Source organism: Physella acuta, unplaced genomic scaffold (assembly GCF_028476545.2).
Source record: "Physella acuta isolate Inbredline_101_S28 unplaced genomic scaffold, ASM2847654v3 ptg000155l, whole genome shotgun sequence".
Classification (NCBI taxonomy): domain Eukaryota; kingdom Metazoa; phylum Mollusca; class Gastropoda; family Physidae; genus Physella; species Physella acuta.
The window spans coordinates 794,697-808,653 of NW_026731674.1; the positions used below are offsets into that span (position 1 = coordinate 794,697).

The 13,957-nt window shown below is 41.6% G+C and overlaps 1 protein-coding gene across 5 annotated transcripts in view; it reads right to left on the reverse strand.

The window, feature by feature from the left end:
* LOC131935697 (ribosome quality control complex subunit NEMF) overlaps window positions 1–13,957 on the reverse strand; it is an 82,912-nt gene that overhangs the window by 53,284 nt on the left and 15,671 nt on the right. For all 5 annotated transcript variants that reach the window (XM_059292240.1, XM_059292237.1, XM_059292238.1 and 2 more), the window contains exons 4-6: window positions 2,916–3,018; window positions 1,086–1,211; window positions 591–736 (exon numbers count right to left, since the gene is read on the reverse strand). In XM_059292240.1, coding sequence (XP_059148223.1) covers window positions 591–736; window positions 1,086–1,211; window positions 2,916–3,018 — 375 coding nt within the window. The remainder of the gene's footprint in view (window positions 1–590; window positions 737–1,085; window positions 1,212–2,915; window positions 3,019–13,957) is intronic.

Consider the following 13,957-nt stretch of genomic DNA (forward strand, 5'->3'; position numbering starts at 1 on the left):
GGATGCCAAACGTAGGTGCTATAGAGCTAACAGGATAGCTCGGGATGCCAAACGTAGGTGCTATAGAGCTAACAGGATAGCTCGGGGTGCCAAACGTAGGTGCTATAGAGCTAACAGGATAGCTCGGGATGCCAAACGTAGATGCTATAGAGCTAACATGATAGCTCGGGGTGCCAAATCACACCCTGCCAGGGGCAGCCTGTGAGACATCCAGCTTTATATTTATGCCAAATACAATAAGATGATGGATATATAAAAGTATCATTGTTTAATTAATGGGGTCATAAAAATTGTATATATAAACTTTTTTTTCTCATTAAGTTATTATTTTCTTAATACAAAAATGGAGAAAGAAACCCAGTCTGACTTTTTAATTTTTTTTAGAGCATATCCTCTGTGACTGCAGTCTATCTGCTGTCTGTCAGATGTGTAAACTGTGACAGCTATCAGTCTGCTGTCTGTCAGATGTGACAGCTAGCTGTCTGTCAGATGTGACAGCTAGCTGTCTGCTGTCTGTCAGATGTGACAGCTAGCTGTCTGTCAGATGTGACAGCTAGCTGTCTGCTGTCTGTCTATTGTGTGGGTCTCACCTTTCCCTGGTTGGGCTGGAGTACTGCTGGCATTTAGTGATGGGGTACTTCTCTCTGACAGCAAACCTCACCTCGTCACTGACATCAGTGCGGGCTCGCAACAGTGTCAAGATGGTGTACTCATGGTCTGTCAGCACCATGTTGCCCTGTACACATGTTGGTTAATGACAACATCCAGAGGCAAGATGGTGTACTCATGGTCTGTCAGCACCATGTTGCCCTGTACACATGTTGGTTAATGACAACATCCAGAGGCAAGATGGTGTACTCATGGTCTGTCAGCACCATGTTGCCCTGTACACATGTTGGTTAATGACAACATCCACAGTCTCTCACACAACATCTACAGTCCCTCACACACAACATCCACAGTTTCTCACACAACATCCACAGTTTCTCACACAACATCCACAGTCCCTCACACAACATCCAGTCCCTCACACAACATAGACACACTCTCCCCCACACAGACCAGGAGGAGAGAAAGAGACAGACCCTATCATACAGCTCCAGTACAATGTGGTAGGCAGCTTCCCCAGACCCAAACTGGAAGTCAACAATTCGATCAAATCCCAGCTGGCAAACCATCTCTAAGCGACGTCCTTTTAGATGTTTTCTGAGCTGGTCCAAAGTTCATCAACATTTATCAAAGCTGTGCTCAGTTTGGGCTAATAGTGTGCTACTTTCTTGTTTATTAGTGGTGTCATTATGTGTAGTTAGTTGTGTCATTATGTGTAGTTAATTGTGTCATTATGTGCAGTTAGTTGTGTCATTATGTGTAGTTAGTTGTGTCATTATGTGTAGTTAGTTGTGTCATTATGTGTAGTTAGTTGTGTCATTATGTGTAGTTAGTTGTGTCATTATGTGTAGTTAGTTGTGTCATTATGTGTAGTTAGTTGTGTCATTATGTGCAGTTAGTTGTGTCATTATGTGTAGTTAGTTGTGTCATTATGTGTAGTTAGTTGTGTCATTATGTGTAGTTAGTTGTGTCATTATGTGTAGTTAGTTGTGTCATTATGTGTAGTTAGTTGTGTCATTATGTGTAGTTAGTTGTGTCATTATGTGTAGTTAGTTGTGTCATTATGTGTAGTTAGTTGTGTCATTATAAGCAGTTAGTTGTGTCATTATGTGTAGTTTGTTGTGTCATTATGTGTAGTTAGTTGTGTCATTATGTGTAGTTAGTTGTGTCATTATGTGTAGTTAGTTGTGTCATTATAAGCAGTTAGTTGTGTCATTATGTGTAGTTTGTTGTGTCATTATGTGTAGTTTGTTGTGTCATTATGTGTAGTTAGTTGTGTCATTATGTGTAGTTTGTTGTGTCATTATGTGTAGTTTGGGGTATTCAGTATAGATCTAATGACAGCAGCATTATGGAGCATCAAGGAAATCAAGACTAATGTAATCAGGGAAATCAAGACTAATGTAATCAGGGAAATCAAGACTAATGTAATCAGGGAAATCAAGACTAATGTAATCAGGGAAATCAAGACTAATGTAATCAAGGAAATCAAGACTAATGTAATCAGGGAAATCAAGACTAATGTAATCAGGGAAATCAAGACTAATGTAATCAGGGAAATCAAGACTAATGTAATAAGGGAAATCAAGACTAATGTAATCAGGGAAATCAAGACTAATGTAATCAGGGAAATCAAGACTAATGTAATCAGGGAAATCAAGACTAATGTAATCAGGGAAATCAAGACTAATGTAATCAGGGAAATCAAGACTAATGTAATCAGGGAAATCAAGACTAATGTAATCAGGGAAATCAAGACTAATGTAATCAAGGAAATCAAGACTAATGTAATCAGGGAAATCAAGACTAATGTAATCAGGGAAATCAAGACTAATGTAATCAGGGAAATCAAGACTAATGTAATCAGGGAAATCAAGACTAATGTAATCAGGGAAATCAAGACTAATGTAATCAGGGAAAGCAAGAATCATTTGGAGATGCCCCCTCTATCATATCCTATTGACCTTCACCCCTCTAATTGTGCTGACCTTAACCCCTCTATTGACCTTCACCCCACTAATTGTGCGGACCTTCACCTCTCTACTGCCCTTTACCCCTCTCCTTGTATTGACCTTCACCCCTCTAATTGTGCTGACCTTCACCCCTCTAATTGTGCTGACCTTCACCCCTCTAATTGTACTGACCTTCACCCCTCTAATTGTGCTGACCTTCACCCCTCTAATTGTGCTGACCTTCACCCCTCTATTTGTGCTGACCTTAACCCCTCTAATTGTGCTGACCTTCACCCCTCTAATTGTGCTGACCTTAACCCCTCTATTGACCTTCACCCCTCTAATTGTACTGACCTTCATAGAGAAGCCAGAAGGTGCTGGATTTTTGGGCCAATCAAAGTCTGTGCTGTGGACCCTGGTGCCAGACTCCATTACAATCACAGTTTTTTCATCAGGCCTAGGGGGAACAAATCATCAAACCACACAGACTCCATTACAATCACAGTTTTTTCATCAGGCCTAGGGGGAACAAATCATCAAACCACACAGACTCCATTACAATCACAGTTTTTTCATCAGGCCTAGGGGGAACAAATCATCAAACCACACAGACTCCATTACAATCACAGTTTTTTCATCAGGCCTAGGGGGAACAAATCATCAAACCACACAGACTCCATTACAATCACAGTTTTTTCATCAGGCCTAGGGGGAACAAATCATCAAACCACACAGACTCCATTACAATCACAGTTTTTTCATCAGGCCTAGGGGGAACAAATCATCAAACCACACAGACTCCATTACAATCACAGTTTTTTCATCAGGCCTAGGGGGAACAAATCATCAAACCACACAGACTCCATTACAATCACAGTTTTTTCATCAGGCCTAGGGGGAACAAATCATCAAACCACACAGACTCCATTACAATCACAGTTTTTTCATCAGGCCTAGGGGGAACAAATCATCAAACCACACAGACTCCATTACAATTACAGTTTTTTCATCAGGCCTAGGGGGAACAAATCATCAAACCACACAGACTCCATTACAATCAGTTTTTTCATCAGGCCTAGGGGGAACAAATCATCAAACCACACAGACTCCATTACAATCACAGTTTTTTCATCAGGCCTAGGGGGAACAAATCATCAAACCACACAGACTCCATTACAATCACAGTTTTTTCATCAGGCCTAGGGGGAACAAATCATCAAACCACACAGACTCCATTACAATCACAGTTTTTTCATCAGGCCTAGGGGGAACAAATCATCAAACCACACAGACTCCATTACAATCACAGTTTTTTCATCAGGCCTAGGGGGAACAAATCATCAAACCACACAGACTCCATTACAATCACAGTTTTTTCATCAGGCCTAGGGGGAACAAATCATCAAACCACACAGACTCCATTACAATCACAGTTTTTTCATCAGGCCTAGGGGGAACAAATCATCAAACCACACAGACTCCATTACAATCAGTTTTTTCATCAGGCCTAGGGGGAACAAATCATCAAACCACACAGACTCCATTACAATCAGTTTTTTCATCAGGCCTAGGGGGAACAAATCATCAAACCACACAGACTCCATTACAATCACATTTTTTTCATCAGGCCTAGGGGGAACAAATCATCAAACCACACAGACTCCATTACAATCACAGTTTTTTCATCAGGCCTAGGGGGAACAAATCATCAAACCACACAGACTCCATTACAATCACAGTTTTTTCATCAGGCCTAGGGGGAACAAATCATCAAACCACACAGACTCCATTACAATCACAGTTTTTTCATCAGGCCTAGGGGGAACAAATCATCAAACCACACAGACTCCATTACAATCACAGTTTTTTCATCAGGCCTAGGGGGAACAAATCATCAAACCACACAGACTCCATTACAATCACAGTTTTTTCATCAGGCCTAGGGGGAACAAATCATCAAACCACACAGACTCCATTACAATCACAGTTTTTTCATCAGGCCTAGGGGGAACAAATCATCAAACCACACAGACTCCATTACAATCACAGTTTTTTCATCAGGCCTAGGGGGAACAAATCATCAAACCACACAGACTCCATTACAATCACAGTTTTTTCATCAGGCCTAGGGGGAACAAATCATCAAACCACACAGACTCCATTACAATCACAGTTTTTTCATCAGGCCTAGGGGGAACAAATCATCAAACCACACAGACTCCATTACAATCACAGTTTTTTCATCAGGCCTAGGGGGAACAAATCATCAAACCACACAGACTCCATTACAATCACAGTTTTTTCATCAGGCCTAGGGGGAACAAATCATCAAACCACACAGACTCCATTACAATCACAGTTTTTTCATCAGGCCTAGGGGGAACAAATCATCAAACCACACAGACTCCATTACAATCACAGTTTTTTCATCAGGCCTAGGGGGAACAAATCATCAAACCACACAGACTCCATTACAATCACAGTTTTTTCATCAGGCCTAGGGGGAACAAATCATCAAACCACACAGACTCCATTACAATCACAGTTTTTTCATCAGGCCTAGGGGGAACAAATCATCAAACCACACAGACTCCATTACAATCACAGTTTTTTCATCAGGCCTAGGGGGAACAAATCATCAAACCACACAGACTCCATTACAATCACAGTTTTTTCATCAGGCCTAGGGGGAACAAATCATCAAACCACACAGACTCCATTACAATCACAGTTTTTTCATCAGGCCTAGGGGGAACAAATCATCAAACCACACAGACTCCATTACAATCACAGTTTTTTCATCAGGCCTAGGGGGAACAAATCATCAAACCACACAGACTCCATTACAATCACAGTTTTTTCATCAGGCCTAGGGGGAACAAATCATCAAACCACACAGACTCCATTACAATCACAGTTTTTTCATCAGGCCTAGGGGGAACAAATCATCAAACCACACAGACTCCATTACAATCACAGTTTTTTCATCAGGCCTAGGGGGAACAAATCATCAAACCACACAGACTCCATTACAATCACAGTTTTTTCATCAGGCCTAGGGGGAACAAATCATCAAACCACACAGACTCCATTACAATCACAGTTTTTTCATCAGGCCTAGGGGGAACAAATCATCAAACCACACAGACTCCATTACAATCACAGTTTTTTCATCAGGCCTAGGGGGAACAAATCATCAAACCACACAGACTCCATTACAATCACAGTTTTTTCATCAGGCCTAGGGGGAACAAATCATCAAACCACACAGACTCCATTACAATCACAGTTTTTTCATCAGGCCTAGGGGGAACAAATCATCAAACCACACAGACTCCATTACAATCACAGTTTTTTCATCAGGCCTAGGGGGAACAAATCATCAAACCACACAGACTCCATTACAATCACAGTTTTTTCATCAGGCCTAGGGGGAACAAATCATCAAACCACACAGACTCCATTACAATCACAGTTTTTTCATCAGGCCTAGGGGGAACAAATCATCAAACCACACAGACTCCATTACAATCACAGTTTTTTCATCAGGCCTAGGGGGAACAAATCATCAAACCACACAGACTCCATTACAATCACAGTTTTTTCATCAGGCCTAGGGGGAACAAATCATCAAACCACACAGACTCCATTACAATCACAGTTTTTTCATCAGGCCTAGGGGGAACAAATCATCAAACCACACAGACTCCATTACAATCACAGTTTTTTCATCAGGCCTAGGGGGAACAAATCATCAAACCACACAGACTCCATTACAATCACAGTTTTTTCATCAGGCCTAGGGGGAACAAATCATCAAACCACACAGACTCCATTACAATCACAGTTTTTTCATCAGGCCTAGGGGGAACAAATCATCAAACCACACAGACTCCATTACAATCACAGTTTTTTCATCAGGCCTAGGGGGAACAAATCATCAAACCACACAGACTCCATTACAATCACAGTTTTTTCATCAGGCCTAGGGGGAACAAATCATCAAACCACACAGACTCCATTACAATCACAGTTTTTTCATCAGGCCTAGGGGGAACAAATCATCAAACCACACAGACTCCATTACAATCACAGTTTTTTCATCAGGCCTAGGGGGAACAAATCATCAAACCACACAGACTCCATTACAATCACAGTTTTTTCATCAGGCCTAGGGGGAACAAATCATCAAACCACACAGACTCCATTACAATCACAGTTTTTTCATCAGGCCTAGGGGGAACAAATCATCAAACCACACAGACTCCATTACAATCACAGTTTTTTCATCAGGCCTAGGGGGAACAAATCATCAAACCACACAGACTCCATTACAATCACAGTTTTTTCATCAGGCCTAGGGGGAACAAATCATCAAACCACACAGACTCCATTACAATCACAGTTTTTTCATCAGGCCTAGGGGGAACAAATCATCAAACCACACAGACTCCATTACAATCACAGTTTTTTCATCAGGCCTAGGGGGAACAAATCATCAAACCACACAGACTCCATTACAATCACAGTTTTTTCATCAGGCCTAGGGGGAACAAATCATCAAACCACACAGACTCCATTACAATCACAGTTTTTTCATCAGGCCTAGGGGGAACAAATCATCAAACCACACAGACTCCATTACAATCACAGTTTTTTCATCAGGCCTAGGGGGAACAAATCATCAAACCACACAGACTCCATTACAATCACAGTTTTTTCATCAGGCCTAGGGGGAACAAATCATCAAACCACACAGACTCCATTACAATCACAGTTTTTTCATCAGGCCTAGGGGGAACAAATCATCAAACCACACAGACTCCATTACAATCACAGTTTTTTCATCAGGCCTAGGGGGAACAAATCATCAAACCACACAGACTCCATTACAATCACAGTTTTTTCATCAGGCCTAGGGGGAACAAATCATCAAACCACACAGACTCCATTACAATCACAGTTTTTTCATCAGGCCTAGGGGGAACAAATCATCAAACCACACAGACTCCATTACAATCACAGTTTTTTCATCAGGCCTAGGGGGAACAAATCATCAAACCACACAGACTCCATTACAATCACAGTTTTTTCATCAGGCCTAGGGGGAACAAATCATCAAACCACACAGACTCCATTACAATCACAGTTTTTTCATCAGGCCTAGGGGGAACAAATCATCAAACCACACAGACTCCATTACAATCACAGTTTTTTCATCAGGCCTAGGGGGAACAAATCATCAAACCACACAGACTCCATTACAATCACAGTTTTTTCATCAGGCCTAGGGGGAACAAATCATCAAACCACACAGACTCCATTACAATCACAGTTTTTTCATCAGGCCTAGGGGGAACAAATCATCAAACCACACAGACTCCATTACAATCACAGTTTTTTCATCAGGCCTAGGGGGAACAAATCATCAAACCACACAGACTCCATTACAATCACAGTTTTTTCATCAGGCCTAGGGGGAACAAATCATCAAACCACACAGACTCCATTACAATCACAGTTTTTTCATCAGGCCTAGGGGGAACAAATCATCAAACCACACAGACTCCATTACAATCACAGTTTTTTCATCAGGCCTAGGGGGAACAAATCATCAAACCACACAGACTCCATTACAATCACAGTTTTTTCATCAGGCCTAGGGGGAACAAATCATCAAACCACACAGACTCCATTACAATCACAGTTTTTTCATCAGGCCTAGGGGGAACAAATCATCAAACCACACAGACTCCATTACAATCACAGTTTTTTCATCAGGCCTAGGGGGAACAAATCATCAAACCACACAGACTCCATTACAATCACAGTTTTTTCATCAGGCCTAGGGGGAACAAATCATCAAACCACACAGACTCCATTACAATCACAGTTTTTTCATCAGGCCTAGGGGGAACAAATCATCAAACCACACAGACTCCATTACAATCACAGTTTTTTCATCAGGCCTAGGGGGAACAAATCATCAAACCACACAGACTCCATTACAATCACAGTTTTTTCATCAGGCCTAGGGGGAACAAATCATCAAACCACACAGACTCCATTACAATCACAGTTTTTTCATCAGGCCTAGGGGGAACAAATCATCAAACCACACAGACTCCATTACAATCACAGTTTTTTCATCAGGCCTAGGGGGAACAAATCATCAAACCACACAGACTCCATTACAATCACAGTTTTTTCATCAGGCCTAGGGGGAACAAATCATCAAACCACACAGACTCCATTACAATCACAGTTTTTTCATCAGGCCTAGGGGGAACAAATCATCAAACCACACAGACTCCATTACAATCACAGTTTTTTCATCAGGCCTAGGGGGAACAAATCATCAAACCACACAGACTCCATTACAATCACAGTTTTTTCATCAGGCCTAGGGGGAACAAATCATCAAACCACACAGACTCCATTACAATCACAGTTTTTTCATCAGGCCTAGGGGGAACAAATCATCAAACCACACAGACTCCATTACAATCACAGTTTTTTCATCAGGCCTAGGGGGAACAAATCATCAAACCACACAGACTCCATTACAATCACAGTTTTTTCATCAGGCCTAGGGGGAACAAATCATCAAACCACACAGACTCCATTACAATCACAGTTTTTTCATCAGGCCTAGGGGGAACAAATCATCAAACCACACAGACTCCATTACAATCACAGTTTTTTCATCAGGCCTAGGGGGAACAAATCATCAAACCACACAGACTCCATTACAATCACAGTTTTTTCATCAGGCCTAGGGGGAACAAATCATCAAACCACACAGACTCCATTACAATCACAGTTTTTTCATCAGGCCTAGGGGGAACAAATCATCAAACCACACAGACTCCATTACAATCACAGTTTTTTCATCAGGCCTAGGGGGAACAAATCATCAAACCACACAGACTCCATTACAATCACAGTTTTTTCATCAGGCCTAGGGGGAACAAATCATCAAACCACACAGACTCCATTACAATCACAGTTTTTTCATCAGGCCTAGGGGGAACAAATCATCAAACCACACAGACTCCATTACAATCACAGTTTTTTCATCAGGCCTAGGGGGAACAAATCATCAAACCACACAGACTCCATTACAATCACAGTTTTTTCATCAGGCCTAGGGGGAACAAATCATCAAACCACACAGACTCCATTACAATCACAGTTTTTTCATCAGGCCTAGGGGGAACAAATCATCAAACCACACAGACTCCATTACAATCACAGTTTTTTCATCAGGCCTAGGGGGAACAAATCATCAAACCACACAGACTCCATTACAATCACAGTTTTTTCATCAGGCCTAGGGGGAACAAATCATCAAACCACACAGACTCCATTACAATCACAGTTTTTTCATCAGGCCTAGGGGGAACAAATCATCAAACCACACAGACTCCATTACAATCACAGTTTTTTCATCAGGCCTAGGGGGAACAAATCATCAAACCACACAGACTCCATTACAATCACAGTTTTTTCATCAGGCCTAGGGGGAACAAATCATCAAACCACACAGACTCCATTACAATCACAGTTTTTTCATCAGGCCTAGGGGGAACAAATCATCAAACCACACAGACTCCATTACAATCACAGTTTTTTCATCAGGCCTAGGGGGAACAAATCATCAAACCACACAGACTCCATTACAATCACAGTTTTTTCATCAGGCCTAGGGGGAACAAATCATCAAACCACACAGACTCCATTACAATCACAGTTTTTTCATCAGGCCTAGGGGGAACAAATCATCAAACCACACAGACTCCATTACAATCACAGTTTTTTCATCAGGCCTAGGGGGAACAAATCATCAAACCACACAGACTCCATTACAATCACAGTTTTTTCATCAGGCCTAGGGGGAACAAATCATCAAACCACACAGACTCCATTACAATCACAGTTTTTTCATCAGGCCTAGGGGGAACAAATCATCAAACCACACAGACTCCATTACAATCACAGTTTTTTCATCAGGCCTAGGGGGAACAAATCATCAAACCACACAGACTCCATTACAATCACAGTTTTTTCATCAGGCCTAGGGGGAACAAATCATCAAACCACACAGACTCCATTACAATCACAGTTTTTTCATCAGGCCTAGGGGGAACAAATCATCAAACCACACAGACTCCATTACAATCACAGTTTTTTCATCAGGCCTAGGGGGAACAAATCATCAAACCACACAGACTCCATTACAATCACAGTTTTTTCATCAGGCCTAGGGGGAACAAATCATCAAACCACACAGACTCCATTACAATCACAGTTTTTTCATCAGGCCTAGGGGGAACAAATCATCAAACCACACAGACTCCATTACAATCACAGTTTTTTCATCAGGCCTAGGGGGAACAAATCATCAAACCACACAGACTCCATTACAATCACAGTTTTTTCATCAGGCCTAGGGGGAACAAATCATCAAACCACACAGACTCCATTACAATCACAGTTTTTTCATCAGGCCTAGGGGGAACAAATCATCAAACCACACAGACTCCATTACAATCACAGTTTTTTCATCAGGCCTAGGGGGAACAAATCATCAAACCACACAGACTCCATTACAATCACAGTTTTTTCATCAGGCCTAGGGGGAACAAATCATCAAACCACACAGACTCCATTACAATCACAGTTTTTTCATCAGGCCTAGGGGGAACAAATCATCAAACCACACAGACTCCATTACAATCACAGTTTTTTCATCAGGCCTAGGGGGAACAAATCATCAAACCACACAGACTCCATTACAATCACAGTTTTTTCATCAGGCCTAGGGGGAACAAATCATCAAACCACACAGACTCCATTACAATCACAGTTTTTTCATCAGGCCTAGGGGGAACAAATCATCAAACCACACAGACTCCATTACAATCACAGTTTTTTCATCAGGCCTAGGGGGAACAAATCATCAAACCACACAGACTCCATTACAATCACAGTTTTTTCATCAGGCCTAGGGGGAACAAATCATCAAACCACACAGACTCCATTACAATCACAGTTTTTTCATCAGGCCTAGGGGGAACAAATCATCAAACCACACAGACTCCATTACAATCACAGTTTTTTCATCAGGCCTAGGGGGAACAAATCATCAAACCACACAGACTCCATTACAATCACAGTTTTTTCATCAGGCCTAGGGGGAACAAATCATCAAACCACACAGACTCCATTACAATCACAGTTTTTTCATCAGGCCTAGGGGGAACAAATCATCAAACCACACAGACTCCATTACAATCACAGTTTTTTCATCAGGCCTAGGGGGAACAAATCATCAAACCACACAGACTCCATTACAATCACAGTTTTTTCATCAGGCCTAGGGGGAACAAATCATCAAACCACACAGACTCCATTACAATCACAGTTTTTTCATCAGGCCTAGGGGGAACAAATCATCAAACCACACAGACTCCATTACAATCACAGTTTTTTCATCAGGCCTAGGGGGAACAAATCATCAAACCACACAGACTCCATTACAATCACAGTTTTTTCATCAGGCCTAGGGGGAACAAATCATCAAACCACACAGACTCCATTACAATCACAGTTTTTTCATCAGGCCTAGGGGGAACAAATCATCAAACCACACAGACTCCATTACAATCACAGTTTTTTCATCAGGCCTAGGGGGAACAAATCATCAAACCACACAGACTCCATTACAATCACAGTTTTTTCATCAGGCCTAGGGGGAACAAATCATCAAACCACACAGACTCCATTACAATCACAGTTTTTTCATCAGGCCTAGGGGGAACAAATCATCAAACCACACAGACTCCATTACAATCACAGTTTTTTCATCAGGCCTAGGGGGAACAAATCATCAAACCACACAGACTCCATTACAATCACAGTTTTTTCATCAGGCCTAGGGGGAACAAATCATCAAACCACACAGACTCCATTACAATCACAGTTTTTTCATCAGGCCTAGGGGGAACAAATCATCAAACCACACAGACTCCATTACAATCACAGTTTTTTCATCAGGCCTAGGGGGAACAAATCATCAAACCACACAGACTCCATTACAATCACAGTTTTTTCATCAGGCCTAGGGGGAACAAATCATCAAACCACACAGACTCCATTACAATCACAGTTTTTTCATCAGGCCTAGGGGGAACAAATCATCAAACCACACAGACTCCATTACAATCACAGTTTTTTCATCAGGCCTAGGGGGAACAAATCATCAAACCACACAGACTCCATTACAATCACAGTTTTTTCATCAGGCCTAGGGGGAACAAATCATCAAACCACACAGACTCCATTACAATCACAGTTTTTTCATCAGGCCTAGGGGGAACAAATCATCAAACCACACAGACTCCATTACAATCACAGTTTTTTCATCAGGCCTAGGGGGAACAAATCATCAAACCACACAGACTCCATTACAATCACAGTTTTTTCATCAGGCCTAGGGGGAACAAATCATCAAACCACACAGACTCCATTACAATCACAGTTTTTTCATCAGGCCTAGGGGGAACAAATCATCAAACCACACAGACTCCATTACAATCACAGTTTTTTCATCAGGCCTAGGGGGAACAAATCATCAAACCACACAGACTCCATTACAATCACAGTTTTTTCATCAGGCCTAGGGGGAACAAATCATCAAACCACACAGACTCCATTACAATCACAGTTTTTTCATCAGGCCTAGGGGGAACAAATCATCAAACCACACAGACTCCATTACAATCACAGTTTTTTCATCAGGCCTAGGGGGAACAAATCATCAAACCACACAGACTCCATTACAATCACAGTTTTTTCATCAGGCCTAGGGGGAACAAATCATCAAACCACACAGACTCCATTACAATCACAGTTTTTTCATCAGGCCTAGGGGGAACAAATCATCAAACCACACAGACTCCATTACAATCACAGTTTTTTCATCAGGCCTAGGGGGAACAAATCATCAAACCACACAGACTCCATTACAATCACAGTTTTTTCATCAGGCCTAGGGGGAACAAATCATCAAACCACACAGACTCCATTACAATCACAGTTTTTTCATCAGGCCTAGGGGGAACAAATCATCAAACCACACAGACTCCATTACAATCACAGTTTTTTCATCAGGCCTAGGGGGAACAAATCATCAAACCACACAGACTCCATTACAATCACAGTTTTTTCATCAGGCCTAGGGGGAACAAATCATCAAACCACACAGACTCCATTACAATCACAGTTTTTTCATCAGGCCTAGGGGGAACAAATCATCAAACCACACAGACTCCATTACAATCACAGTTTTTTCATCAGGCCTAGGGGGAACAAATCATCAAACCACACAGACT